The sequence below is a fragment of the Trichoderma citrinoviride genome (genome assembly GCF_003025115.1).
Source record: "Trichoderma citrinoviride strain TUCIM 6016 unplaced genomic scaffold BBK36scaffold_1, whole genome shotgun sequence".
In the NCBI taxonomy this organism is placed as follows: Eukaryota; Fungi; Ascomycota; class Sordariomycetes; order Hypocreales; family Hypocreaceae; genus Trichoderma; species Trichoderma citrinoviride.
The window spans coordinates 2,003,593-2,031,332 of NW_020194709.1; the positions used below are offsets into that span (position 1 = coordinate 2,003,593).

The window sequence follows — 27,740 nt, forward strand, 5'->3', positions numbered from 1 at the left end:
TTAACACCGTTCAAACACTTTGTACAATCCCTTTAAACTGGCAACCTCCAACACAGCCCCATCCATGAGCTTCTTTGTAGCAACCAGCCGCGACTTGAACGTGGGGAAGAAGATGTGCTCAACAGCCCATCTGACATGCTGCCTTCTCGTTCTTATCTCTTCAAGGGCCTCATCCTCCTCCTCTTTCTGCTCGTCCTCCGAATCCCCTTCTTCCTCTTTCGACTTGCCCGAAGGAGACGTTGGCAATGGCTCGGGGACGTAGAATGTCGCTAATTCCGTGAGGAAGGTTTGAAAGCACGCTTTCTCATCAGTCCAGTCGACATGGGGCCCGAGACGAATGAGAAACCGGGGCAGCTTCCCGATAGACGGCGTATATCCTTTGACGAGGAGCGGAATCGATATCAGTTCCCCCGTGGGAGTGATCTCGAGCGAAAAGTATTCGAGAAGCATCTCTCTCCGTTCAATAAGTTGATTCGCCACCTTTTCGACAACAACATCGACATCAAATCCCTCGCCGGAAATGCCCATAGCCTCCTTTTCACCTTCAGCACCCAGCTGGAGCACTTCCCTGAGATCCAGTGGCGGGTTAAAATTGATGGTCCCAAAGTTGCCAAAGTCCGTCAGCCCCAGCTGGTAAAAGTACTCGAAGCAAGTGTGTCCGTAGTCAATCAGATACAGCTTCACACCCCCCTGAATGGCGGCAAGCCGCCGCTCCTCGTCGACGACGCCTACAAAGGTATGCGAGGCGATGATTTCCGTCAGCTCGTGGTGTATCTCATCTCGCACCTCCTGGCGTAGCTGCTTGATGCTACTGAGGCGGCATTGAACCTGGTCGCGGTCCACGGTAGTGTATTCTACCGGCTCTGGAACAGCCCATGCTTCGTCTTCCACGGCCCGAGCAGGAGAGCCTACTTGTTTGGAGGATCCGGCCGGCGCGAACATGGCAGTGATTTTGCCCTGAGACGTGTCGGTCCGGACGAGGTCATTCGAATTCCGCCTCACCTTTCTGAGAGCCGGCGTGGTGAATTTGTAGGGTGCGTCGCTATCATCCTCATCAGGCTCGACTGGCTTGGCTCCCGGCAATAGCGTCTGCGTCATGAATGTTCGACTCGCATCCACTTTCGCAAGCTCTGCCTCGATGCTCTTGCAAATAGCTTGCAGGATCTCCTCCTCGTTGAGGAAGTGAACTTCCCGTTTGGTAGGGTGAACATTGACGTCCACTCGAGCTGGGTCAATCTCGAGACTGAGATATATGAACGGGTGGCCACCCTTGGGCAAGAAGCTGGAGTATGTCTGTTCAAGAGCCTTCTTCATGGACGTCGACTCAACACAGCGGTGGTTGATGAATAAGAGCAGCGTTGTCTTCTTGATGTGGTAGTTGGCATTCGTGACATACCCATTAGCAGAAAACCCCCATCGGTCATCAGAGGCCGAGATCTCTATTAGCTCATTGGCAACATTGCTACCATGAATCTGTCGAATGCGGTCTATCACGCTTGCTTGCGCTTGTATGGAAAGCGTATTGGTGGCCTCACCGGCCTTCTTGCAAGTGAAGCCAACCCCTCTGCAGTGAATTGCATAACGCCCCGCCATGTCGATGATCTTGTTGAACTCATCAGCGTAGGATCGAAACGCTCTTCGACGAGTTGGCACATTGAAGAAAAGGTCCTCCACTGTGATCTGAGTACCCTGGCGGCCGGCAACGGCCTTGGGTTCCGCGGACTGCCCTGGTTTCGCAGGAGCCAATCTTCCGTCCAGGTAATGCGCACGCCAGGCGACAGATGACTCCTTGGTCTTGGTCGTGACGGTAAGATGTGCAATGTGGCTGATGCTGGCCAGAGCCTCGCCGCGGAATCCATATGTGGCAATTGACGATAAGTCTTCAAAGGTGGAGATTTTGGACGTCGTATGCCGCACGCATAAGATTTCGAGGTCCTCTTTCTTCCCAGAGTGTTAGCTACCATGTGGTGATGTGAGATTGTGGGCGAAGGCAAGGTACCTCGATGCCGCCGCCGTTGTCCGTAATCTGAAGCATCTTCAGGCCTCCGTCTTTGACAAGAATCTCCAGTGACGTCGAGCCTGCATCCACGGCATTCTCAATCAGTTCTTTGAGCGCATGGACCGGCGCGACAATAATTTCTCCAGCAGCGATCTTGTTGACAACATCGGGATCAAGGGCCTAGTTGCATAGATCGAGTCAGTGAATCGACTCTCCATACCACTTCACAGTCCTCAAGGGCTGTCTGTATAAGGGAGAAAGAAGCTGGCAGAGAGATGCCTTACCCTGATTCTTCGCGCCGGCTTCGGAGACTCAATTTCGTCCACAGCCTTCCTCTTCGTCCCACTCGGGGCGCTGTCAATGTCCATCCCGTCCATTTCCTGCGCAAAATCAAGCCTATCCGATCAATCAATGCAATAGCAAATGGCACTCAGAACACCAAGTGCAACATGTACACACCCGAACTCCCGAGCATCATTGGACAACGCCAGAAGAAGGACAACCCGTCACACAACAATTGCCGGAAGTAAACCGCACAGAATAAAGAGGCACGATGAATAAAATGGATGAGGATGAAGAGATTTCATCCCATTAGAATTACTTGTCCAAGGAACAGAAGTGGATGGCGGTGGAAGGAAAGAGCTGAGGACTTGCATGATTACGCGAACATCCCACGTCCGCACGTGACGCGCTGGGACGGCACCCGATACTTCACCAGCACCAGCCACAAGCATGAGAACTTTTGGGGTCTTCGATAGATGCTTTTTGATGATGTGACAAAATAGACTACAAGGCTAATACAAGAACTGTTCAATGATCAGACTGAAGCATAGGTATTGCCGGCCAAGGCCGAGGATTTGGAGCGTCTACATCCCGCATGCCTGTATATTCAGGACCTGAATTTATAGGTTAGCCAGCCAAATGTTAATAAGCGTCACGACATCGAATTCAGGGGGGGAAAGCTCGTCGGGTTCGTTACATTGAAAAGATGGAAGCGAATTGCTAACCGCTATACTGGCCGCTCATTTTCAGCCATAACTGTCCAGCACGATCCCTCTTAAACTTCAACTCCAGAAAATCTTCAATAGACCAAAGAAGAAAACAGAACAACGCTTTCGAAAAACCAGACTGCGACACCCTGTACCATAAGCTGCCGCCGTTGCCGCTCAAGATTCGCAAGGCCCTGTTGAATAGATGACCCAAAAGAAGAAAATCAATGATATAAAATAGACGCAGGATTGGTCATCAAAACATATTCTGGTGCGTGCAAACTCCTTGTAACCTGAACAAATATCAATGACAGAAACGCTCGATTCAATCCAATTGGCCTCCCCCCATCTCCTTGCAACAGGATACCGCTCGCTGCCCGCCCCTTCTTGCCTTATAGCCCAATAAAGGAAATGAAAGTCGGATAATCGACCATACCAAGGAAATAGGCAAATAATAAAAGAATAAGTATCTTGGAGCGAAGGTGTACAGATTTGAGACACAAGCAACGGCAAGAAGAATTCAAATGACACCAAACTGTTGGAAATCCAGATCCGGCCGTTGTCGACAGTATATATAATCAAACTGAGTGTTTGGGTCCATTGACAAAGCGTTGACGCAACAAAGACCCAACAAACGTCACTCATATGCTGAATAGTAAAGTGGATTCACCTCGAGATCCTGAAGAGAATCAAGCGCCTGCGCCAATGATTAAGCGCTCAACAAGGATGACAATGTACAGCGGCAATTTTCGAGTTGGAACAGCCGCCAAATTCGGAAACAATGTTCCCGGGTAAACCTGATAGGCTGCCTCATCGCCTGATAGCATCCCCAGGCTGTTCTAGCAAGCCACCGATATCGACTCGTCTTGATCGTTCGCCATTGGGCCAGCCGACGTCTCGGGACACAGGTCGGTGATCAGGTGGTGCCCGGATAGGGGGTAGCTGATAAGAGGGCTGAGTTGCAGGCCGGCTGGCAGGGACATGTTCACTCTGAGACGTCTGGTAACTTGGCCCGGAGTATTGTGGCTGTGAGTAAGACTGAACACCTGGGCTTGTGCCGGCATTCGAAACAGCCGTATTGTGTGGCAGTCGGAGAGAGCCCTCGCTGAGGCGATGCCGATAGGTATCCGCTGAGGAAGTGCTCGACTGATCTCCGTACGCCGGCTGATGTGAGGGCGGCGGCTGATGATAGCCGGCAGGTTCCCGTGAGTGCTGTGTAGGTTGTGAAGACTGCGGCGGCTGTGTGTATGGAGCAGGCTGTGAATGCTGTCTCTGATGTGAATGCTGCGGATACTGCTGGTGCTGTTGAGGCTGCTGTTGCACTTGCTGTTGCTGTGGGTGCTGCTGATGCTGCTGGTGTTGTGGATGCGATTGAGGCTGCTGATTCTGTGACTGCTGTGTCTGGGACGTATGTTGCTGTGAAGGTAATGGCGGCGGTAGCTGCGGGTGATGGTGCTGGAGATTCAGCAAGAACACAACGAAATAGAACGAGCCCTCCTTCGCAAGCCCAAAACGGAGCGGGAACGTCCTCGTGTAACCGTCGTATCCGACAAAGCCAAAATATTCGAGGTGGTTGAGGCGAAATCTGGCAACATCTTCACTCGTAAACCCAAATTCTTTGATGGCATGATCCAGTCGGCCCAGCATAGGAGGTAGGTAATTCGGCTCGTGCAGTCGTTGCTCTTCAAAGAGCTGGTTCTGGAGGTTGTTGAGGAAACTCGCCTGATGTGGGGTGACGATGTCGCTCAATTTGTTCGCTATCGGATTCGACGCGTGGACGATTTCCATGAACATGGGGGATGCTTTGACGATATCAAAATCCATGCTCAAGTATGCGAGGGGTTCCATGGCACGCGGACTACCCGGGTAGGAAGAGTTGTAGTGCGCTGCGTCAGGCGCCATAGACCTCTCCTGGTACGAGCGCGAGGTAGCATCGGTCGATGGGGTGTCAAGGGGCCGGAATGACGAGTTTCGTCGGAGGGAATCTTCGTAGGGCGATAGTCCACCAACTCCGGAGGGAAATATACTCAGTGGTCTCCTGAGAGGCACATCCTGAGGGTGTGAGTACCTAGTGGGATCGAATCTTGCGTCTCTTTCGTCTCGTAATCGTGGTCGACCCCTTTTCTTATGCTGAACGTCGACACAAGCATCCTCCTTCCCATTCCCGAGACATCGAGAACAGGGTCGTTGTGCTGCAAATCGATTGTTAGCTCCAAAGTTCGGCTTCTCATTCCGTATCCCCAGTGACCCCTTGGGTCAACTCGCTCCATTGATTCTTGCACTTTGACCGCCTTCCATCAAAGTGTCTACGAATTTCTGCTTGCTGGACTTTGGAGAACTGTAGAATCTGGAAAATGTGCACCGTCCAAAAGATCAGGCCAGCAGCTCAACAGCGCCAACTATATCTTGGAAAGTCAGAGGTCAAGATTATTACAACGTACCGTCGCATCTAGATGAATTAGTGTTAGCCATTCAAACCTGATATGCATCCAAATCACACATCCACCAATCGCTGGGAACTCACCTAAGATGAGCTTTCTTGCAGGGCACGCAAGCCGAAGCAACATGACCTTTCGTCTTCCTCTGTGTTTTCGGTGATGTAAAGGGCTGGGTTTCGGCTGCCTGTGTTCGATCAGGCACAGGATACGCTTCCGTATTCGAAGATGCTGAGTTCAAATAGGGTGCTGGTGCCATCCCCTGGGGCATCCCATGGTGGTGCTGAGGAGGATAGGGGACAATTCTTCCTGCATCTTCGGGTCTGGGGTACGAATACGGCGACCTCGTTGTTGGCTCGGGCGGATATGATCTCGTTATCGGTGAAGGCTGATCTCTGTGATTCGTGGGTAGCGGCTGGGCTGGACCTCCCCGAAGGCCGTCTAACAGTCTGGGAGCATAATAACTCGGAGCTTCACCTCTACTACCAGCCTCGTGAGCCGATCTCAGAGGCAAGGGCGGAGAGCCGGACATAGGAGGCGACGGATATGCCCTACTCCGTCCAGCTGACTCCTCTGTGCTGGGCTCTTTACGGCCCCAGCTGAGGTCAAAGGCACAGCGAGCCGGGTTGAGATAAGACTGATGATGCCCGGGCGGGAGGGGCGGCGTCGGATTAGAGGAATGTGTTATTGATGTCATGGAGAATTATTCCGTCTGGACTCAAGCTGGCCACTATCCAGAGCCGCAGGTTCAATTGCCAGCAACAGCACACTTCAAATTCCGAGCATGTAGAGAAGCCAGTACTGGACCAGCCCCTGAGAAGAACTAAGAAGTTCTCAAGGAAAGGTGCTCTTCCTGTCGAACAATATTAGGAAACCTGAAGACCAGGAGCAGTCCGTTGTCGGCAGGTAGAACTTTGCCGCAATATCGCGGCGTGAGCTCCTGAATGTCGCAGCAGGGCGTCGCCGTGGTTCTCCTTCGAGGAGGGAAAGGTCCGGAGGTGTTTAGACGAGCATCTGCGAGCCAATATGTATCTTTTCCGTACTCGCGTTTTCCCACGGAGAACACAGAAGGGTGGATAATTCGGCAGCCTGGTCTCAGAAAGGGAAAGGAAAGGAACAGGTCGTTTTGTTGAGCTCAGGGTACGGCCACGCCACTGAGAGGCTATGCCAGGCCAGCGATTTCGAAACAAAATGGAACCAAGATCCGGCTGGTGGAGGAGAACCGACGTGAAACAGACGCCGCTGGAACGGTGTGATACCTGATAGCCAGAGATATTAGAACCTTTCGTGATACAGCATGCGGTTGTGTCGTCGGTGGTTATCGAGATGGAACGGCAACCCGCAGCAAATCGCAGAGTTCCACGACCTGAATGACGGGTTCTGGCGAGTCTGAAGTTGCTGAACCCGACCAAAGTCGCGGGCTCAAACGACCGAGGCAGAGGAAAAGGCACAACGGGGATCAGCCCCAAGAGAGGCTGATTGGCGGCTTACAGTCGGTTTTTGTGCGACTCTTAGGCCTAATCAATAGGACCCAGTCGCCAGATGCAAGATAGTCGGACCATAGAAAATAGGGTTATCCGCCGAGGAGACTACAAGCGCAAGAGCTACCAAGTAGCAGCAGTAGCAGTGTAGGTGGCCAAGTGGTGGTAGGTAGCGTTGAGATGAAGACGGGGCCCACGGACCGAGTTCCTGGTCTAGTGATGTTCTTATTGCAGCGAGTTAATCAGAGACGACAGGACATGGCTTCTTCCACGGCGATCCCCTGCCCGGTCAATCCTATCTGACAATTCTCCGCTGGCTTGTCTCGAGGGGGGAGGAGGGACGGCCACCTTGCGTGTGAGATTTCACAAGCGTAATAAGACACTGGAGACGGCTATGATTGGGGCCGACTTGGAAGGGAAAGGCGGGAAACAAGCAGAGAGCTGTGGAGGTTGGGTGGAGAGGGGCGTGTATCTTGCTGTCCAGGGCGTGCTGCTGCTAGCTGGGGTTGAGCTCGGTATCAAGCAGAAGGTGTAGTCAAGGTCGGCGACGAGGATTTGATCGGTGGCCATAGCCATGAACAGGACGGGGCACCAGATAACCAGCGCCGTTCAACAACGGTGGTGGAGAGCGACATGCGAGTAAGAGGTAAGATCCAGCTGAAAGAGACTAGGACGCAGTCCCGGAGCCCTGAGCCGTAGCCGGGAGACGGCCAAGTGTAGTTGGCTGGGTGATATCTCCCCTTCTCGTTGGTTCAAGAAGGGGGGTGGGAGGTGGCGGCACAGGGGACGATGTCGATAGTGAGGCCTGTCATTCAACTATTTCTCCTCATCCAAGCCTCCTCAGATGCCGGGATAGTCCTGGTGTTCTAGAAATGTAAGCTGGCAGCGCCCAAGTTGCGTTTTTACCGTGGAAGACAATCTACGGCCTTCAGGGGGTGTACGGGGATGAGCGAGCTCTGTCATCCTTGAGTAAGTCAACGAGCTACCAGGAGAGATGATCGAATCAGTCAAAGCAGTTAATAGGTAGAGGAAGTGGCCAGGGCCAGGAAGATTTTGGAGTCCTCGGCACATTTAGAAGGGCCCGAACGATGTCTGGTGCCAACCCTGTGGACTCGTACCTGTACTTGCTTGAGTCCGTAAGTACGTACTCCCCCAACCTGGGCACCAGACGCAAGAGACAAGGCTTGCAGCGGTGGTACCTTCAAGGAGCTCTCCGAGTTGGAGAAGCTCGCGTTGCCCCAAACCACTTGAAAGACAGGGAGCCTGCATGGGAGTCGGGGAAGCTAACAAAGCTGGGATTAGTAGTGGCCTGGCTAAATGACACGGCCGCGATGAGGGATTGGAGGGATGGCCTCGTGGATCATGGATGGGCCACCACCGAGCGGGCCTAGATACCAGAGGAGGGTGTCCACGGGGCGCCTTTGCTTAAGCGGGCCGGCTGAGTGCCAGATTTCTACGACGCACCATCATCAGGCTAAACAATCGAAGTGGCATCATGGCGGAGGCCATGGTGGAGATGACACGAGCTGGACGCTTATTTAGGGACCGTGCCGGACCCTGCGCCCAGGTCCTGCTTGCCAAACATGGCTACATGCGTCTACCAGCGCCCTCTTTATCTTCCTGTTGGCCGGCGCCCAGAGCTGCGGGCTGGGCGGCAAGGCTGCGTTGAATTCTTGGGATATCATACATACCTGCCTATCGCATGGATGAGCGGAAGAAGACTCCGTCCAATCATTCGGCTGTTCTGCGTATGGGCAGTGTGGGCACGCGACGACTGGGCCTCTCGCAGGGAAGACGAAGCTCAGATGGTCAGTGAAATCAGTGTCTCTGCGAAGCCGTACGGAGAAGTTGTGTTATAAAAGGGCTATGGGATATGGAATGAAATGCTACTTACCTTATTAGCTTTCCACACGTCCATCACCACCTAGTACCAGGTACATGTGTAGGTAGTAATACCACCACGGGATAAAGGGTGCTGCAACTGCATCGGCTTGAAGTCGCATCGACGATTGCAGACTGCCCCATAAGGCAAGGGGAGGAGGGAAAGGGCTGGTGTTCCGTACTCCCTCGCATTGCGTAGCCAGCTGAGGCTTTGTCGATGTGTGGGATTTGGAGATCTCAAACATGCAGAGCAGATCCTAGACCTGCTCAGACACTGGTCGACGAATTGCCAGGCTTCGTCCGACGACACAGAATCAAAGTGCGAGCCTGTTGCGTTTACAAGGCAGCACAAGGCGCCAGCCACTGAGACCACGCCTGCCCGGCGTCACCGATCCCACCCTGAGTCCGTCTGTGCGGACGTAGGATTATGCACTCCGCCGGTAGTAAGAATACCGAGCCTGTTCCGATATCCATGTGCGTTCCGTTGTTGTACGTACTGGCATCGTTGGTATTGTGGCAACGGAAAAGCTGGCCCCAGGTCAATTCCAGATTGGTAGTACAAGCATTGACCGTGCCCTTTGCCCCAGTGAGATCGAATCATGTCTTCTTCGCCATAACATGTGATGGCTGTTTGCCATCAGTTGATAAACTTGCAGTTCCCTCGCTTCAATCGGTTTTCTCTCTCCCGGTCTGCATCGCACAATGAAATCGGGGCATGTGCGAAGCTTCTCGAGGCTTAATGTGCCCTGTCCGAAGATGACTCGACAGTGTGGTTGGGCACAGTGCCAATACAAAGCCAGGGCATGGCGCTTGAAGAATGACTGGCTTCCTTCGTTCTCGTCGAATCCCAGGGGTGAAACCAGGTCTCGCCAGCGCCGCCCCAAGACTCGCCTTGGTCTGTCTCTCAAAGATCGCCTGTCGTTTTAAGATCCGGCCGAGTGCTCCCAAGTTGTAGATTCGGATGGGAAAAGAACGGGCCAGCATGCGGTCCGCGGACAATTTGGGAGGTCTGCCACTTAGCGTTGGGAACGGCGCCTCCCCTTGTCAAATGCGTGGCAGCTTGCCGGTTGGTATGACCCAAGATTTCCGAGATTAGTTTCTCCATCTTGTCAAAAAGTAGCTCGTTCCTGGCAATGTAACGGGTACTTGAATAAGGTAGGTGCCGATTTAGGCCAAGCCGGTTCTCCGTTCTGCCCGCGGTCCTTCAACATGCGAGTACAGGCACTTCGTACGGAGAACATTGGCTTGTTGAGCATAAGGTACGTCGTGTAAAGGAACGTTGCCCATCAACGCAGTTGTTCGCCATCTCTGTCGGCCACGATGACGCTCAAAGAAGCGGCCACACCTAAAGGGCAAAAGGAGATTGCCATCCCTATGATTCCCCCGTCTCATTGCTCAATGCCAGAAGCAAGCCTGGATCATCCGTGAGCAGGCCCGAGGCTAGCGCGGAACCATCCAAACCCGTCCGCTTACCCAAATCAACATCTCGCCTAGACTTGCGAGTACGGAGGAGGTAAGACTCTGTACAAAGCACTAGTAACATGGACCACCTGGGTAGCCTAAGCGGGTGAGAGAAAGAGGAGACGATAGCAGCAGCAGAATGGCCCCGGCTAGATTTCAGGACCTCCACAGGACATCAGCTGCTTCGTGCTTCGTACTTGTACTTTGTCGAGTACAGAACTAGGATCCCCTGGTCCATCCATTGCGCCAGGCGTGTGGAATAGTACAGGAGTACGTAGTAGTATGTGCAGTGTATGCATGTGAAGCAGCGCTTTTCAGCTTCGCATACGAGAAGAGGGCCTTTCAATGTAAAGAAGCCAGTTCCAGTGAGAAGAAGCGTTTCCGTTTCCCAAGGCAGCTGAAGACGGGAGACGCTAGACAACTGGTCACATACCAGCTCCCTCCCATTGAGCAACACAAAGTTTTGCCGTCACCCAGCTGCTGCCCCTCTGATGGGATAAGTTTGGTGCCCGGAGAGTCTCAGACGAGGAGTCCCCATTGCCGCTGGAGGAGCCCCTGGCGTGAAAGGAGAGCGAGAGCCTTGTCAAGTGTCGAAGAAGAGGAAGAATAGAAAAAGAAGGAAAGGGAAGGCCCTGGCAAATCGTGCAAACTTTGCGCGCACTTGAACATGACTGTCAGCACGAGAAGCATGTACATGTATGTAGTACATACTTCTATGGTGCCCGTGCAGCAGTGCGACCGTGCCATCCCGAAACCAGATATTGACACATGATGTTGATAATTCACCCGACGGACTCACCCTGGCTCCCGCCCCTCCAATTAGCGAAGACGACGTGAATATCGATGCCCTTGTTGATATTTCAGTCGGGAAAAGGCAACGTTCGGTACTCATACCTGAAGTAGACTCTTACTCGCTTGAGTATGTATATGCCAGGGCCTCTCATTCCACAAGTCACTCGTCAGATGTCATATTCGTCTTACAAGCACGTCCTGGCAGTTGTGTGAGGAGATGCTTGGTGTGTTTGTATGTATGAATAAGAGGCGATGAAGATTGGAAACCTTCTGGACCCCATAACTGGCGACTTGAACGCGGATGGGCCTAGATGACCCAGGCTTGCCAGGAAATGGTCTGAAGGCTGGGCCCGAGTGATATGGCGACAGTCTCCGAGGTCGCCAGGCGCCAGGTAGCGCTGCTGTAGCTTGCAGGCTGCGAGAAGACCCGCTTCGATGCCGTCGACGATGCTCCAATGCCAGTCAGGCGCCCAATCCTCCCCAGATAAGCCACTGAAAAGCTGCATGAACCCTTGCAGGAAGCTGCGTGTACCGCGGTACCGCTGTCACTGACCCGATGGCTCGGGCTCTGGACCAGTCACAACGTGACTCGGAGGTTGCCACACAAGGCGTGACCTCACTTCTTGCCAACCTCGCCGTTGTCGAAAGCGACACCTGGCAGGACACAAACAAATTGAGCGTCAAGAGACACGCAAGTAGTAGTGTCAGGTTTTCGCCCTCCGGCAACGACGCCTCTGTCTTCCCTCGCTGTACAAAACAGCATTGTACGTCGTCTTCGTCGTCGTTATCATTCCGATTCCTCTGTCTCGCTCATCAACAATCCTTTCTTCCCTTTCCTTTTTTTAGAATAGTCGAGAATAGAGTGTTGTTTGCTCGTTCCCCGTTTCCTTGTTCGGTTTCCTTTCCGAATGCGTCATCCGTGGAAGAAATAAGAAAGGTCAAATCAGAGGAGCGATGATCTATGCATGGCTAAATCCCCCGAGCCCGACAACTCGTTGGTTACTAGTAGGAGTTGGCGCCCATTCATGGCTCTCGCCCCCCCTTGATCCCTTGTTTGTTAGTCGAAGGCACAAATTCGGGCCTCTTTTCCGTGAAAACCAATGGTGATGGACTTCCGATTGGAGCAAAGCGGCTCTTTCAACCTCAGGGCCAGCGACTGACGGAATGCGCATATCCCACCTCAGCTGATGGGGGAGAATTGTGCTCGTTGATGAGGCCTTTTGCGCAGTATTGTGCTAACACCAATAGTCTCAACAACACTAGATCGGCTCGATGGTAGAAAGACGCGGGATGACAATGTTGATGTGGCGATGACAGTCTCACTTGATCCGAGGCAGCGCAAGCAACAGATATCGAGACTGAGGGCTTCCTAACTCTCATCACTTCTGCTTGGCCTCTAACTCTCGTATTTTCTTCAGTGATTCGAGAACAGCAGCTGTGTATTTGAGGTATAGTATACCCTGCGAGACACAAGGTATTACCCAGGAGACTTTTCTTGACCAACCAGCCGTTGGCTTCGGGGAATCAAGGCATGTCCGGTTACCGGGATCCCAAAGACACCAGCGGATAGTATGGCGCCGTCGCCGGCTGGGGCTCTCTAGCAAAACCAAAGCTCGCTAGCTCCGCGCTACGGGTCGAAGAGCAGATGAAGCTCACCAACTGGCAGATAGCGTGGGTACATCCCAGCGGGTACTATATGTGAACGCATCTACTGTCGATGTCTTGCTTCGAGTGTCCAAGAAGCAAGAGAAAGAAGAGCGTGTATCCTTGCGAGTACTCGGTAGTACCAGCAACTGGCTTGTATGCCCCACAATCTGTGCTCAGTACTCGTGCTTTGCGTGCCGAAGCAAGAGATAGCCGCTCATACATACTAGTACTCCGTACGTGTACGAAGCAGATACGAAGTAAGCCTGCCACCGCGATAGTGGAGGGAACATTTGAGATCCTTGGCGTGATTGGGTGTCGAAAGTCAAAAGTACTCGTACTTGGGTGGGCACTCCATGGCGGAAAAGGAAAGCTTCCAGGTACGCTCCGTGTAAGGAGTGATCATCGAGATGCAAGGTCGGCGATGATAGACGGCCTGTGAAATCCCTGGAATGCTGGATGCGTTAGGTCGAGAAGTTGCCGACAAGGAACACCCCTTATTCACTCGATCCTTGGCCATAATCACGCAGAGACCAGAGATTGCTTGGTGGCTAGTAGGAAGAGCCACGGAATACCGATCCTCCCTATCCCGCGGCTCGCCCCTCGTCCATTCACAAAAGCAACGAACTGCCACTACTTGGCACTTGGGTCGAGTAGCTGCAGAAAGCACTGCACTTGGGACTTTATTCCGGCGTTGATGAGCGGCGCCGTTGGTGGCCCTCTGTCCACCTTAGCTGCATGTCGTCAGCACGTTATTGCCTCTTTAGCAGAAGTGCCTTGGCAACTTACCCATCACCGGCCCTGTGTAGACAAGGTCAGGCACCAGACGGACTGCAGCAATATTTGCTTTAGGCGCAGAGCAAAGTTCAGGTCAGTCGTGTGGGCGGAGACTCGAGCTGATAGCCCAAGCCCAAGCCCAAGCCCAAGCTGTGTTGATGTCGGCAACGCACGTCGAATGTCGCTCCCAGGCCAGCATTGGCTGAAGTCCAGCAGGTACGGGATTTTGTTTTAACCGAAGCCCCAAGCCTGGTGATGCATAGGTAGGGAGTGAATGGCAATCGCGGCTTTCACTCTTGCCGTTGGGCGTCCCGACGCCCAATTTGCCAGGTACGAGGTACCCTTTACCTTCCGTTTGCCTTAGTAGCAGTCGGTACCTGCCAGGCCAGAACCTCCCACACCTGCTGCACTTAATTTGCCGCCACCTGCTGGCCTTGGCTTTGTCTACTCCCCTCTCGTCTCCAATCGAAATTCTCCGTACGAGCATTATCTCCTCATCTGCTCCCGTGGTACTTCGTTCATACGGAGTAAAGCCCCATCTCTCCCGCTGCACGAGCTCAACGAACGGCAGGCCGAAATCGACAGGTCGCTCGTGACAAGAAGCGCTACTCAGGAGAGAAATGGATCTCGTACGCTCGGCAGCTGCTCCGCGAAGACGCCGGCGAAGCAGCAGGAGACTCGTTGTAACCGGCGGAACAACCATGGCAGGCTAACAACTTAAGAACTCGTCTGCGCAGTGCTTAGTATGTGCCGGCTGGATTACTAGTACTTCGTACGAGTAGGTAGTAATACGAAATCTCACACCCAAGCTCAAACAAAGAGTATACTTCCTGATTTCCTCTACAACAGACCAACGAGCACATCGACTGCAAATATTGTCTCCCGTATCCAGCAGGTGATATCCCGCACCCACACCTGCACTCGGCCTCGGGTCAGAGTCAGACCAACGTTTTCCATTGCACGCTGCATGGTGGACGAGCACATCGTTCAAAGTGACGAGACTACTGGGGCCGGCTGGGCACCTGTGCTTCGGAAGGCCCAGGCCCTTTCTTCCCACGGCCTCTACAACACCCCGCCGGAACCCCATTTCTTCCTGGTGGTCGCGGGACTATTGAAGAGCTAAATTTCCCGGGGGGACAGGGATAGGTCTTCGAACGAATCTGGGGGAACAAATCAGAAATATGTAAAAGACACAGCTTTTGCAGTCCGGTGGCTCGCCCCGATTTTCTATACTTGAATGAGGGAAAAGCCCTCATATTGCTACTGCCATCATCGTTAACCATTGCTGTCAGGCAGTTGGCAAGAGGGTCGAGTGCCGGCACAGACACGAAAGCGGCGACTCCAGGCCTCATGTTGCGTGCTTAGACCTCGGCCTTTCAACAAGGGGTCTCAGGCATCTAGTCTGGTTCCGGTAGGAAGGTGCATATCTCGGCTAGCAAGCCTTATTAGGTTGCGACTACGGAGTACGGCGTCGGGAGTTTGAATTACGAAGTACAACGATATGGCACCAACGTTCTCCGTACAATCTTATTTGCTCCGTGCTTGACGAAGGGTTTGGGCTCCCTGGCTCCAGATTAGGGTCCATATTCAACCAAGGTATTAGGTGCAAAGTACACCCTGTGCAGAGCTGCCGTTCGGCCCAAGGCGCACGGCTTTCCTACGGAACAAAAAAAAAAAGAACCGGCCTTGACCTGCACGATGTCTTGCGACATATCTAGGGATCCATCGAGCCACGCGGCGGCATGGCCATGGGGGAATACATCTCACCAACAGCCATGCCGCCTCGTAGCATCCGGTGGATGTTTGGGGAGCTAGCAATACGATCTTCACTTGTTCCGAGTATCAGTCCGGGGAGGCTTGGCATCTAACGACGCAATACCTGGGAAAGTTTCCCACTGGCTTCACCACTCCAAGAGAGAATCACCAAGATAAGCAGCAGCCGGAACGGGAATCTGAAGCGCAATTGCCCCTAGCGGCAAGGAATCCAGACGGAAATTTTCTGACAAGCGTCTATTGGCATGTCATCACATCTCGTCGATATGGGTGGGGGTTTATAGAAGGGGCTGTGTGGCCCCCTTCTGTCGAGTCCACCGTGACATACTCCTACATCGTTCAATCTTACATACATGCGATAGACGAACCCGTGCCAAGGACATACATGCACAGACATGGTGTGGTGAAACTAGGTATCTATTCGGCGGCACTTTCTGCCTGGACCCTTTCGATCCGTGTACAGCTGTGTCCTCAGCTGTCGTGTCAGTCGTCGATGTGGTCAACGCTGGCGGTCTTGTTATCAATTTCCGGCATTTCGAACTGCGTGCCCAGACTCTCACGTTCATACGAGAAATCCGCCGCGCGTGCATCACACTCGGAGCTTAGCTGCTCAATCGGATCGAAGCATTAAGGTCCTCCCTTACTTCTCTTGGCGTCCACACCCGCTTTTCTACGAATACTACGAAGGACTTGTACCAGTACAAGTGCCACATCGAAGTGACTGGGGTAGAGGAACTGACGGACATTCCACATTGGAATGGTCTCGACTGAGTGTTAGCCTTTTGAGGGGTGTGACGGTTGCCAACACAAGGATTGGGCAAGCACCAAACACCCAGTATCCGACTGCACACGGAGCACGAATACAAAGTTTGATTGAAAGTGTAGCTCTTGTTCAGCTCAGGAGTGACGGGAATAATCGCATCTTTTCAGCTGCGGTACGCACTCTTTCGCGAAGATGATAGGCAGATGAACCGCAAACTCATTCTGCGTGATTCCAGCTTTTTTATATTGCTACAACAAAATGCCGACTACGTTCATGCCGACGACTCACTTACAGCCAGCGAGATAATACGCAGTCGTCGTGTTACATCTGGCTACCTGGTTGGAGCTGTAAACTTGACAAGAACGCTATCATCCTCATCATGGTTGCTTTCTGCTCTACCTGGCTCAGAGTGAAGCCCTTAACGCCAAGGCCACCACGTGCTGGGTTGATGCAGCCCCTGGTTGACAGAAGCTATCTCGTAAGAGGCCGTCGGAGCTTTTTCAAATTGCTTCTGGCAGGTATTATTGTGGCAGGTATCATTGCTTCGTTCTGTTTTGTGAACAGGCATCCCCTGCGGCACTTAGAGATACTCACTGCGACCCCAAGGATGAGCAGCACATACTTGATCATACGGAATTGCGCTGTTTTAGGCTCGTTACATTGGTGAAGAATAACATACTTCTCAAATCTGAAGTTGCAGCCCGAAACTTCCTGCCCGAAAGGGCCGAAACGAGGCTCATGTTTATCATCACCGGCTTGTGCGCGGTGCTCTGATGCCGGGCCCTTGGGGAGCTTTTTTGTCGGCCCTTCACCGGCCCCTAACATGGAAGATTCATGGCAGCAGCTTGAGCATCTATGAGTTGCGTTGTGGCGTCAGCCAAGGCAAAGATCAGTATGAATTCCGGACGCATTCTTGAGGCCTTGGCTCCCTGGTCTTGCACCCTACATGCAAACAACCACGGGGCACTTCGCTGGTGCTGCCCGGCCTCGCTTGCATTGGATTGTTTATCCAGCTATCAGAGCAAAGAGCATGTAAGGGCATCGAAACCAGTGTGCGGGTGTATGGGATACGCCGCAGCGGCAAGCCACTCGAGCTACACATACGGCCCTTGCCGTTCCAGCTGGTAACTCTGGGTGGGCGTGACGAGGCATGCTTCGACAACCCGACATGGACCTTTGAAGATTACGGCTCTGAGGCGGAGAAGAAGATAGCTCAGCTGTCAGCGCAAGATGAGCAAGTAGTTCAAACAGAGGACGAATACCAACTACAAGGGATGCAATTACATTTGCAGACGTTTACAATCTGTCCATCATTTCTGAGAGAGCAGGTATCTGACCTTGCGTCCACCTGGTAATGTCTTGTTCAGTCCTCGTTTCTTTCCTTTCTCTCCGTTGTCCATCCATGTCCAGCTGAAGGAAGATACACAGCGCAACTGCTCACACAAACCCCCCTGCGTACAAAGTACGCACATTATGACACCGAGGGAAGTTTTGACAACACAGGCTTGCTAGTCTCGCATCTGTGTCTCATTTGAGAGCTGAGATGATGCAAGTCGACCACAGACACAGATGGACATGCGTGTGATCACTTGACTCGCTATAGGCAGCTGATGGATCCGCCTAGATCGTGTCGCCCAACGAACTAACGGCGTACACTTCCGAAGATGATATCGCGGTGAAGGACTGGGTTTTACGCCTTCCTGACTCTCAGCTCTTATTCTTGCCTGTATTGAAACGGCACCGATCCCTCTTCCTTTCATCATCATCATCATCATCATCATCCTCATCTCTCTTTCCTCTTCCCCCTTTCTCCCTAGATCCCTTAGTGTCTCACTATGAATCACTAGATGGTGCCTAATCTTTGTGCTGCTGTCTTACTCTCACGCCATTTCGTCCATGTGTCTTCAACGCCGCAGCACATGGTCCCCCTGGAGACCATGTAAGCGTGTATATCAGAGCACAGAAGCAGGTATCGCAGCCTATGGACATGAGGATATCTCACACGCAAAGGAGAAGTGCATCTCTTCCTGGAGCATCACCCAATCGCCCCGGCGGTGTTATGGGGGATATAGGATATCCAAGCCATTGAACACAAAAAATGCGAGTACTAGTAGGATGCAACTCGCTTCCTGTGGCGCCGGTGATGCAGTGACATGATCACACGAAAACAGAGAGACCGCTTCGGAGAGTACGGTGAGTTAAAGGAACACATGCACGGCCCTTTGACGATGAGAGTTCGGACGACGACTCGCCCCGTTGACACTGACTGATACTGCAACACTGATGACTACTACTCCGTGACAACATAACAATCATGGTGCAGACATGAACTCAGGGATATCCCATGATATGCAAAGAAGCAACATACGACATGACATGTTGTTCTATTGCCTCTAAAGGAGGGGGGCGTGAATCCAAAAAGGAAAACGTGAGCGCAGCTCAGCTCGGCTAGATTTCCGCGTGCAAAATGGCCCCTTCAAGGGATCTGATGGCATATTGTCTTAGATCCGCTCCATTTCCAAGCCACACAAAGTAGTAGTTGTAGTGGTAGTATATGCCAAGACTGAGGCTTCAAGCCAGCTCTCTCCCTTGCATACGTATGTACATGACCCCGTGCATGATGGTTGCCGGTTTTGCTAGATGATTTATCTGATTACAAAGCGGAATCTGATGTGATATGCAAGACACAGTACAGATTGGGGCGGAACATCCCGGGACGCCAACGGGAGATGTGTGATAGATCATGGTGATGATACGGTAGTGAACAGTGGTGGTGAAAACACTCATCCCTTACAGACGGCTTTCGACGCCGGCAAATTGGTGGTCCTCGGCCCAGTGGGAATCGGGCCAGACCAGTCGGATCGCATCCCAAATATGGCTGTTTGACCACCAAAGTCAGTAACACTGCATTTCTCGTTGTTCTCTCTTTCCATTCCACTGTCTTCTCTTGCTCTGCGGTTTGGATGAGCTAGGCAAGGTGCGTAGCCGCAAGGGCGTTACTGCATCTTGCCGGCGGGGGATCGAGATAGAGATGAAGATGAAGATTGGAGGCGAGGAAAGAAGAGGGGCGGGGTGAGGAGACAGAAGACCAAACAAACATAGAAAGGGGGCAAGATAGTTTAGAATGAGAAGGGAAGAGAATGGTTAGTACTCACCTAACATACAAAATCTCCAACCCGTCCTTGACCTCCTGAGGCAGGTCCTTGACGTCCTTGCGGTTCTGCGCTGGCAGTAACACCGTCTTAACCCCCGCTCGGAGGGCACCGATGAGTTTTTCCTTGATACCTCCGACAGCGGTGACCCGGCCGCGGAGGGATATCTCGCCCTGTGTTACATGTCACGTTAGTTACGCCGGTCAAAGATTTTATTGTGCTGGGACACATATCGGATGAGAGTAAGGAAGATTAGAGAGATAAATTGCATGGTATGACACGGGGAAGCAAAAAGGTCGGCAGTGAAGACGTACCGTCATGGCCATTGTAGGTGGCACCGGCTTGCCAGAGAAGAGCGAAATCAGGGCAATGGCTTGACCGATGCCACTGCTGGGTCCGTCCTTGGGAATTGCTCCGGAAGGACAGTGGACGTGAATGCTGCGATCCTTCATGATGTCGACGTGCGGGTCGGAAGTGAGGCCGAGCTCATACGCATGCGCTTTGACCCATGTGAGAGCAACCTCCACACTCTCCTTGAGAACATCGCCCAGCTTGCCGGTAAGCTGGACGCGTCCGTTGCCGGGCATGTCGGCCACCTCAATGAAGAGGATGCTGCCGTTGCCGCCGGTGCTGTAGGCGACAAGCCCCGTGACGATGCCCGGGCGGCTCGTCTTTTCGGCAATTTCCTCCTCATACTTCTCGATGCCCAGGATGCTCTCGAGGTCGTCAACGGTGACCTGGCGCCGGTACTTGTCAAGGGTGCCGTTGTCTCTCGCCTCAGCGTACTCGACAGCCTTGGCGCGACATACAGAGCCAATCTCACGTTCCAGATTGCGAACCCCTGACTCACGGGTGTACGACTCAATAATTTTGGATACCACCTCCGGGGTGAACTCGACTTGGTCTTCGGCCAATCCGTTGGCCTTGAGCTGCTTCGGAATCAGGTGCTGGATGGCGATGTGGCGCTTCTCAAGCGTGGTGTAGCCGGGGAGGTAGATCATCTCCATGCGGTCCAGCAGGGGGCCGGGAATGGTGTCGAGACTGTTGGCGGTGGCAATAAAGAGGACCTTGGACAGATCGACGGGCATGCCCACGTAGTGGTCCTGGAAGCTGTGGTTCTGCTCGGGGTCCAGAACTTCCAGCATGGCGGCCGAGGGATCCCCATGGACGCTTGCCGAGCCAATCTTGTCGATCTCGTCGAGCAGGAAGACGGGATTCGCAACACCGACCTTCCTCAGGCCCTGTACGATGAGCCCTGGCATGGCCGCCACGTATGTCCGCCTGTGGCCACGGATTTCTGCCTCGTCACGGACGCCGCCTAAGGAGATGCGGTGGAACTTGCGGCCCAGAGCAGTCGCAACCGACTTGGCCAGGCTTGTCTTGCCGACACCCGGGGGCCCAATGAGCAGCATGATGGGAGACTTGTCGACGGCGCGCTTCGACTTGAGCACTTGGAGCTTGGTGAGTTCGGAGTCTGATGCCTCCTTACGACTAACGCTGTTCTTGACAACCTCCTCTGGCTTAGTGTCTCTGATGGTGCCATCCGTGAGAGTTTTGTCGGCGGCAGCCGCATCAGCTTCCGCCTTGCGGATCTGCTCCTCCAAATCGTCGTTGATGGATTGCTTGAGGCGCAATACAGCCAGGTACTCGATGAGCCTCCTCTTGACCTTGTCCAGGCCGTAGTGGTCGTGATCAAGCTGTTGCCGGGCCTTTATTAACGTATCGGGCCCCAGGCGGTCATTTGTAGTGGTCGTCCAGGGGATTTCGGATATCGTCTCGAGCCAATTCCTTGTCACCTGGTACTCCTGGTTCATGGGCGGCATCCTCTGCAGCCGCCGCAGCTCCCTGTCTACGGACTTGGCAGCGTCTGGCGGAAGTTTTGCCGCCTGCAGCTTCTTCTTTAGCTCATCGAGTTCACTAGCATCCTGGTCTTCGCTTTGATCTTGTCCCCCAGGGGGTGGCAAAAGCCCCATGCCGCCCATCGGAGGCATCATATTATTCGGCAGCCTTCTAGATGGATTCTCGTTCAACCGATCAATGATTTGAACGGGGACCGTTGTGAATGTAGTGATCTTGAAGTTGTTCTTGATGCCCCCCACCTGACGTTCCAACAGCTCAATGACCTTTGTGAGCCGGACCTTGGGATCAAGAGCGGCCAGGACACCGAGCTTCTCTTCGTGAGTGGCGTCTAGAAGGTTGGCCATGAAGTCGGCGAGCATTCCAGCCTCCTTTAATTCTCTTCTGATGATGAGCATCTCTAATCGCTTTGTGACTGCGGGTGAGAGGGAGGGGCCGCCTGTGCGAGGCAGCAGAGAGGAGATGCGAAGAATTGTGACGAGCTCTCGTGAGCGCAGCTTGAGCAGGCTGAACAAGTCTTGCAGCTGCTTATCGGTGACGTCGACTATAGCACAATGTGTTAGCAACAGTCAAGCCATGGGGCCTGTTTGTTCAAATGACGTGGATGAGATGGGCAGAGAGACATACTCTCGTCTTCATAGTAGGTGACTGTGGCCTCGAAAAAGGGCCGCTCGCGAGTGAAGGAGTCTACCCTCACTCTGCTTGAGCCCTCGACACGCAGCGCAAACTCGCCGGACCCGCGGCCGTCAATGCCGACAATCTTGGCCGCGACTCCGAAGCCGAACAGGTCGTCCTTCTTCGCAGTGCCCGGGTTGACGGGCTCGATGCGGGCGCTGTCAATGTCCTCGCCGTTGGTGATGAGCAGCTGGCCGTCCGGACCGACCAGCGGAGACGAGACCGGGACACATGCTATGGGGATGGTGTCGATGCGGCCATCGGGGCCCTTTGATGCGGCGAGCTCGTACACGTGGGCGAGGAGGGCCGGGAGGTCGGGCCGGCTGGAGTTGACGGTGATTCGATAGGCGAGGCCGGGCAGCAGGACCGTTCCGCGCGGCAGAGGAATTAGCGGAAGTGTCGCGGTCAGGGATCTTCCCATGGCGATGCGATTGCTGTGGTGGTTCAGGGTGGTTGGAGTAGCGCAAGAAGCAAGAGGCTGAAGCGCAAAGCAGAAGAAGCGATGCGCTGAAACAGACGGAAACAACAATGGCTATGGAGATGAAGAGGCGGAACAAGGACGACGCTTCGGGGTATCAGATGGTGATGCTTCGCAAGAGGGCGGAACGCGGTGGAAGCATTTGGGCAGAGAAGCGACGAGCTGTTGTTGATGTCAAGGCCCGGCTTATGGCATAACGTAGCAGCGGTCGCAGAGCGGTAGCGGTCCGTCCAGTCCAGTGGCTTTAGTGGCAGCTTCGAGTCAGTTCCGTCTATGCGACCCCGGCTGGCTAAATCTTGCCGAGGCTGATGGTGGAGAGCGCCTATTGGCCGGCGGGGGATGGAGATGCCGCGCTCTCGTGATGATGATGGTGATGATAATGGTTGACAAGTTGGATTGGTCAGTACGGCAGCAAATAACATCAATGGCAAGGGAGGAGGTCGGCTTTGTGATGGCCGGAGATGCCAGTCCGGACATTCCATTCCCGGGTTTACATGTTTGAGCTGTGGCGGTTGACCTGGCATGAGTGTCAGTACATGTACCTTATGTTTACGTGTTTGCGGTGGCTCGACCACATGCATCTATGCTAGTATCAACTACCGAGGGATTAGCGGAAGATGAACCCATGATAGGTGATGAATACCATTTTCATGAAACCAGCAACCTAGTAATCATCAAATGGTACCAATAACCTTGAATCTTATTATCACGGAAGAGACACGAAGTAAACATGATGATGTGAAGTTGCGTATCATCATACCAGCCACAGCCACAGCCACTGAGATTCAGTGAGCCGCCGTCTTGGTCCCAATGCTGTATCGTACTTCGCTGCTGACTCAGCGCCTCTTCCGCGCATCAGCAAGCCCACTTTGTCGCTGTAGCCTGTCGCGGGGCAAAATCCATTAAACTCGAGTCGCGCTTCGAACGCGTCGCCCTCTGTTAAGAAAAACCAAGAATCATCACCAAACAAAATCTTGACATAATGTGTAAGGCAGCCTCGTTGATACGGTTTACTTGTCCTTGCTAATACGAACTCTATTCCACAGCTGCATACGGCGGATACTCAAAGACCAGCTACGGCGCCCAGGGCGGCGATGACTCCGGCGGCTTTTTTGCCGGAGGCGGTTCACAGCAAGGCAGCCAAGGCGGCGGCAAGGTTGGTGAAGCTTGACTATACTGCAGACGAATTACCCAGAGCTGACATGCGTGCAAACAGTCATACCAGGACGAATCATTACGGCCCTTGACTATCAAGCAGATCCTCGACGCAGAGGAGCCCTACTCCGGCGCCGACTTCAAAGTCGACGGCGCCCCCATCACGCAAATCACATTTGTCGGCCAGGTCCGCAGCATAAACCCGCAACAGACGAACCTCACAATCAAGGTCGACGACGGCACGGGCCAGATCGACGTCAAGAAGTGGATCGACGTCGACAAGCAGAGCGACGCAGAGCCCGGCTTCGAGATTGACTCCCACATCCGCGTTTGGGGCCGCCTCAAGTCCTTCTCCAACAAGCGGCACGTCGGCGCTCACGTCATCCGGCCGGTGACGGACTTTAACGAGGTCAACTACCACATGCTTGAGGCGACATACGTACACCTGTTCTACACCCGCGGCGCCGTCGGCGGACCCAACGCAGGAGACGCCAACGGGGACAGCATGTTCGTCGACGGCGGTGACGGATACAATGCCGGCGGCGGAGCGGCAGCGGCACAGACGGCCAGCAAGCTCTCGGGGTGCAGCAACAAGGCGAAGAACATGTTTATGTACCTCAAGAAGTCATCGGACGGCACTGACGGAGTGCACTTGAATAAGCTCACGGCGGAGCTGGGGCTGGGGCTGCGGGATGTGATGGAGGCGGCGGACGAGCTCATGGGACTGGGGTTGATATATACCACAATCGACGAGGAGACATGGGCGGTGTTGGAATATTAGACCATCTAGCACATACATCTCTAGTTCATGATATCGGTATGTATTGTACGGTAGAGACAGGGCTGGGCCATTGTGAGAGTAGGCCTTTCATACAGTTGCAAAAAGCAAAAGCAGCAGCAAGATATAATGAGCGTACGAACATGAAAACAATAAAAGACGAAAAGTAAAAACGTTCAAAAACGCAAGGAAGCAGTCGTTTCCTTGCAACATACATTTCAGAAGGGGGCGTTTGAAGGATAGTAAGAACGAAAAGGGGGGGAAGAAGCAAGCCAAGCAGACACCAAGCTTCTGCCTCACTTGACAACTCCTTCCAAGTCTCCAACAGGAGACTTACACGACGTCGTCGCTTAGGCTTGTCACGAACATCGGCGACTTACACCTTGACAATCTCAATCTGATCCATCATCGGCACGGCTTCCTCGGCAACCTTGGCTGCGACGGGCTCGCGCACCATGATGAAGAGCGGGACGGGCACCGGGCCGCGCTTGAAGGAGATTTCCTTGCGGTACTGGAAGCCGAAGCGCTCGTAGTAGGTGATGTTTTCGCGGGAGCTGGACTCGAGGTACATGGCGCGGTTCTCGGCATCGGCCTGGTCATTGATGAGTTACAATCCATCTCATCTCTTATATACAAGCTCAAGGCGCTTCTTCTCACCTTTGCGGCCATGTCCATGATGAGCTTCTTCGCATAGCCCTTGCCCCGGGCACTGGGCTTGGTGCCAATGTACGCAAGATAGTAGTACTCGCGGTCTCCCATGACCTCGTCCATGGTCTCGTGCAGGAGAGGCAGAACGTCCTCGTAGTAGCGCTTGCGGCCCTCTGCACCGAGCTGGTAGTAGAGGCGCCACATGCCGCTTCGGAAGATGGTCCACCAGTCATCCATGTGCGTCCCAGGAGGCATCCTGAAGGAACAGTTTAGTCATAGTCTCCGACTGCAATGGTGATACAGGGGTTTTTCAAGACTCACCACAAGGCCACGGCGTCATAATCCGGACCAATGGTCGTGACGACGCCGCTGTAGCAATGGGCCGAGACAAGATAGGTCATGATGCGCACGTGGAGCTTCCACTTGGCCTCGTCCGAGTAGCGGTCCGCCTCGCCGCCGTCGAGCAGGTACAGGCTCAGGGCGTCGGCGGCGAAGGCGTGGGCGAGGGAGATGCCCGCCTGCTCGCACTCGGCCAGCCCGATCCTGCGGACCGACTTCTCCCAGGCCTGGGGCACGAGGGAGCGGCGGTGGTCCACGACGGTGACGGTCGAGGAGGAGGTGGTGATGTTTGTTTTACTGATGACGTGCGCCATGCTGGGCTGACTTGTCTCTTTCTCGTCGAGTTCTTGTAGTGCTTTGAGGTTCAGATGGTTTCGACTTATTCACTCGATGATGCTGCCTGTATAAGTGGGAATACGCAACCACAGGCGCGTCCAGCTTTAGTGATATTGTTTTCATGATGGAAAAGGTTATCTTTCACACGCAAAGGTACTCACGTATACTATTCTGTGCGCTATCACCCGTATGGACTCTTGAGAGCTGAGATCTCGACACGGGCATAAACCTGGAGGGGTGCTGCAGGCAATTGAGGCAGTCGCGTAGGTCAACCGACATCAATGTGGTGTTTAAGGCCTTAGGACCGTTCAATGGATGGGAAAGAATAGAGGGTTGAAGAGAGAGATTGGTGAAAGATGAAGAAGTAGATCAGGGCGAGGATGGAGTTTCGTTGGCTTTTGATGGAGGGCGGTTCGGTATGAATCACCGGTCAAGCAATCAATCACTTCACTGACGACGACCCGGGAAGGATATCGTCTATGCAGAGAGGGTGAAGATAGAGACGGGACCACAGTGGGACAAGATGAGGTTTGGTTGGAGGCGACGTTGGAGACGACGAGTGGTAATAGTCAGAATAACAAGAATTGTAATCAATGCGGTTGTAAGTGAGAAAGGGTTAAACAACAGCCAGCAGAGCGGGATACAAAAAGGATGGCCTCTTTCCCAAGCTCTTCAAAGTTTTGTTAACCTAGGAGGCTTAGTTATGAGTCTCTCTTTTCTATCCCTTCCCCGTGTGTGTCTTTCGCTTCGATCTCTGGTTGTCAGGTAATGCGTCGGTAGAATGGACGTATGAAAGGTTACTATAGATGGGATGGGCGGGAGATGGCCCCGATACTTCTTTGCCGAAACAGATCAGATCAGATCAGATGGGATAAGAAGATAAGAGGCCAAGTAGAGTGTTGAGGAAGAAAGGTTTGGGAAGACTTGTGGTGGCAGAGCAGATGAAATGGAGATCTGACACGGATCGGCAGCCGGGTATTTAATCCTCGTCGACGGATTACATACAATGTACAGGGCATACGCACACACACGCTTGCCGAAGTCGCAACAAACAGAAGCATCAACGAAGCAGGACATCAGTCTATTAGTGGATATCTGACAAGCGGAAGACCGGACGCCACCGAGAAGCCGGGGGCAAGTTTCCACTAACAGAGATAACAGACGCAGAGCACCGAACAGAGATAGTGAGCGGTCCACACCGGCTTGGCCCGGCCGAACAGTTGTCCGTACGAATGGAAAGGGAAGCAGAAACATGGGAGGTTGGCCGAGCGAGGGCGATTCCGTGATTGGGCGGGTGGCCGAGGTTGAGGGTCAGATGATGCGCCGCCGCGGCTGGAGTTGGGGGAGGGAGGGGAAGTATCGTGGGATGATTCCTGTACTGTATGCCCGGTGTGTCAACGTAAGGCTCACTTTGTTTTGCATTTTCTATTTGGTGTTCAGTGGTTGATGGCTTGCGTGCTACGGTGAGCTTAAGGTTTGAGACTATCAACGTGATGTGTCTTGTAATTTGATATGAGATCTGATTCAGAAATGCCAACGACAAAATAGTGTACGGGAGGTAAACCCAGTTGACAATTACGTATTCATCACCATCCAATGTGCCAGTGCACTGTAAGACCTGCATCGTCGTCAACCGGTCTCGTTATCTAGATCCTTCCCCAGGTCTAACCGTAACAGGTTGCTATCTTGCACTCCCCCCCATTGATAGCCAAGATGCGGAGTCTTCTCCTCCACGCAGTTCGCCGCTCTGATACGAACCTCGCTCAGCCCGGCCTTCAACGTCAGCTGCTAGTAACACCAGAATTGGGACCCTGTTTGCCTATCCAGCGGATGAACGGGCGGCCCAGCGCTAAGGGCGCATTTCCTGGAGCCTCCCCCAGGAAATTGGCCCACTAGCCCGCTGGGACTTGATTTATGGAGGGCGCCGACCCGGTTGACTGATGCCGTTCCAGACGTAAGAAGGTTGAGGCTGGTGGCGCGGGCCGATGGCCGATTGTACCGCGTGTTTGAGTGCTACGAGACACCGAGTGGCTGGTCTATACGCACCTACTTTTGTTTTTATCGATAGCCAGTGGTTGATAGTAATCTGATATGAGAAATAGTATTGTAGATATCTCAGAGCGAACAGTCCAGCATCAGCATTATGTAAAAGCAGACTTGTCGAAAACGAACGTGGGGGAGCTGATCTGGGTGGGCAGCCACCTTTACACATGGAACAGGGCATCTCCGAAACTACAAAACGTGGCATGAGGCGAGAGGCTGGCCGGTGCAACTTGAATCACGTTTCCCTTATCTCTTTATCATCATGTGCGATGCTTCGTGCATGT

The 27,740-nt window shown here is 53.3% G+C and overlaps 6 protein-coding genes across 6 annotated transcripts; 1 reads left to right on the plus strand and 5 right to left on the minus strand.

Moving 5' to 3' along the window:
- Positions 1 to 2,376, minus strand: BBK36DRAFT_1108033 (DNA mismatch repair protein; the record flags this gene model as incomplete). Its single annotated transcript, XM_024889326.1, has 3 exons — positions 1 to 1,941; positions 2,000 to 2,179; positions 2,284 to 2,376. The coding sequence occupies 3 exons, from the start codon at positions 2,374 to 2,376 to the stop codon at positions 1 to 3; spliced, it is 2,214 nt and encodes a 737-aa protein (XP_024753995.1).
- A 1,420-nt stretch (positions 2,377 to 3,796) lies between these two features.
- Positions 3,797 to 6,120, minus strand: BBK36DRAFT_1175146 (hypothetical protein; the record flags this gene model as incomplete). The annotated part of the gene is made up of 4 exons (XM_024895956.1): positions 3,797 to 4,129; positions 4,283 to 5,180; positions 5,389 to 5,393; positions 5,513 to 6,120. 4 exons carry the CDS (start codon positions 6,118 to 6,120, stop codon positions 3,799 to 3,801), a joined length of 1,842 nt encoding a protein of 613 aa, XP_024753996.1.
- Positions 6,121 to 15,715: 9,595 nt separating this feature from the next.
- Positions 15,716 to 16,735, minus strand: BBK36DRAFT_1137337 (hypothetical protein; the record flags this gene model as incomplete). The annotated part of the gene is made up of 6 exons (XM_024893149.1): positions 15,716 to 15,838; positions 15,877 to 15,967; positions 16,176 to 16,230; positions 16,288 to 16,330; positions 16,590 to 16,636; positions 16,675 to 16,735. 6 exons carry the CDS (start codon positions 16,733 to 16,735, stop codon positions 15,716 to 15,718), a joined length of 420 nt encoding a protein of 139 aa, XP_024753997.1.
- Positions 16,736 to 18,785: 2,050 nt separating this feature from the next.
- Positions 18,786 to 22,100, minus strand: BBK36DRAFT_1107675 (ATP-dependent protease La; the record flags this gene model as incomplete). Its single annotated transcript, XM_024889280.1, has 4 exons — positions 18,786 to 18,873; positions 19,151 to 19,320; positions 19,462 to 21,548; positions 21,632 to 22,100. 4 exons carry the CDS (start codon positions 22,098 to 22,100, stop codon positions 18,786 to 18,788), a joined length of 2,814 nt encoding a protein of 937 aa, XP_024753998.1.
- A 1,151-nt stretch (positions 22,101 to 23,251) lies between these two features.
- BBK36DRAFT_1165188 (replication protein A, subunit RPA32) lies at positions 23,252 to 24,093 on the plus strand (the record flags this gene model as incomplete). The annotated part of the gene is made up of 2 exons (XM_024894753.1): positions 23,252 to 23,317; positions 23,374 to 24,093. The coding sequence occupies 2 exons, from the start codon at positions 23,252 to 23,254 to the stop codon at positions 24,091 to 24,093; spliced, it is 786 nt and encodes a 261-aa protein (XP_024753999.1).
- A 373-nt stretch (positions 24,094 to 24,466) lies between these two features.
- BBK36DRAFT_1165189 (hypothetical protein) lies at positions 24,467 to 25,391 on the minus strand (the record flags this gene model as incomplete). The annotated part of the gene is made up of 3 exons (XM_024894754.1): positions 24,467 to 24,682; positions 24,748 to 24,994; positions 25,060 to 25,391. The coding sequence occupies 3 exons, from the start codon at positions 25,389 to 25,391 to the stop codon at positions 24,467 to 24,469; spliced, it is 795 nt and encodes a 264-aa protein (XP_024754000.1).
- Positions 25,392 to 27,740: the final 2,349 nt, after the last annotated feature.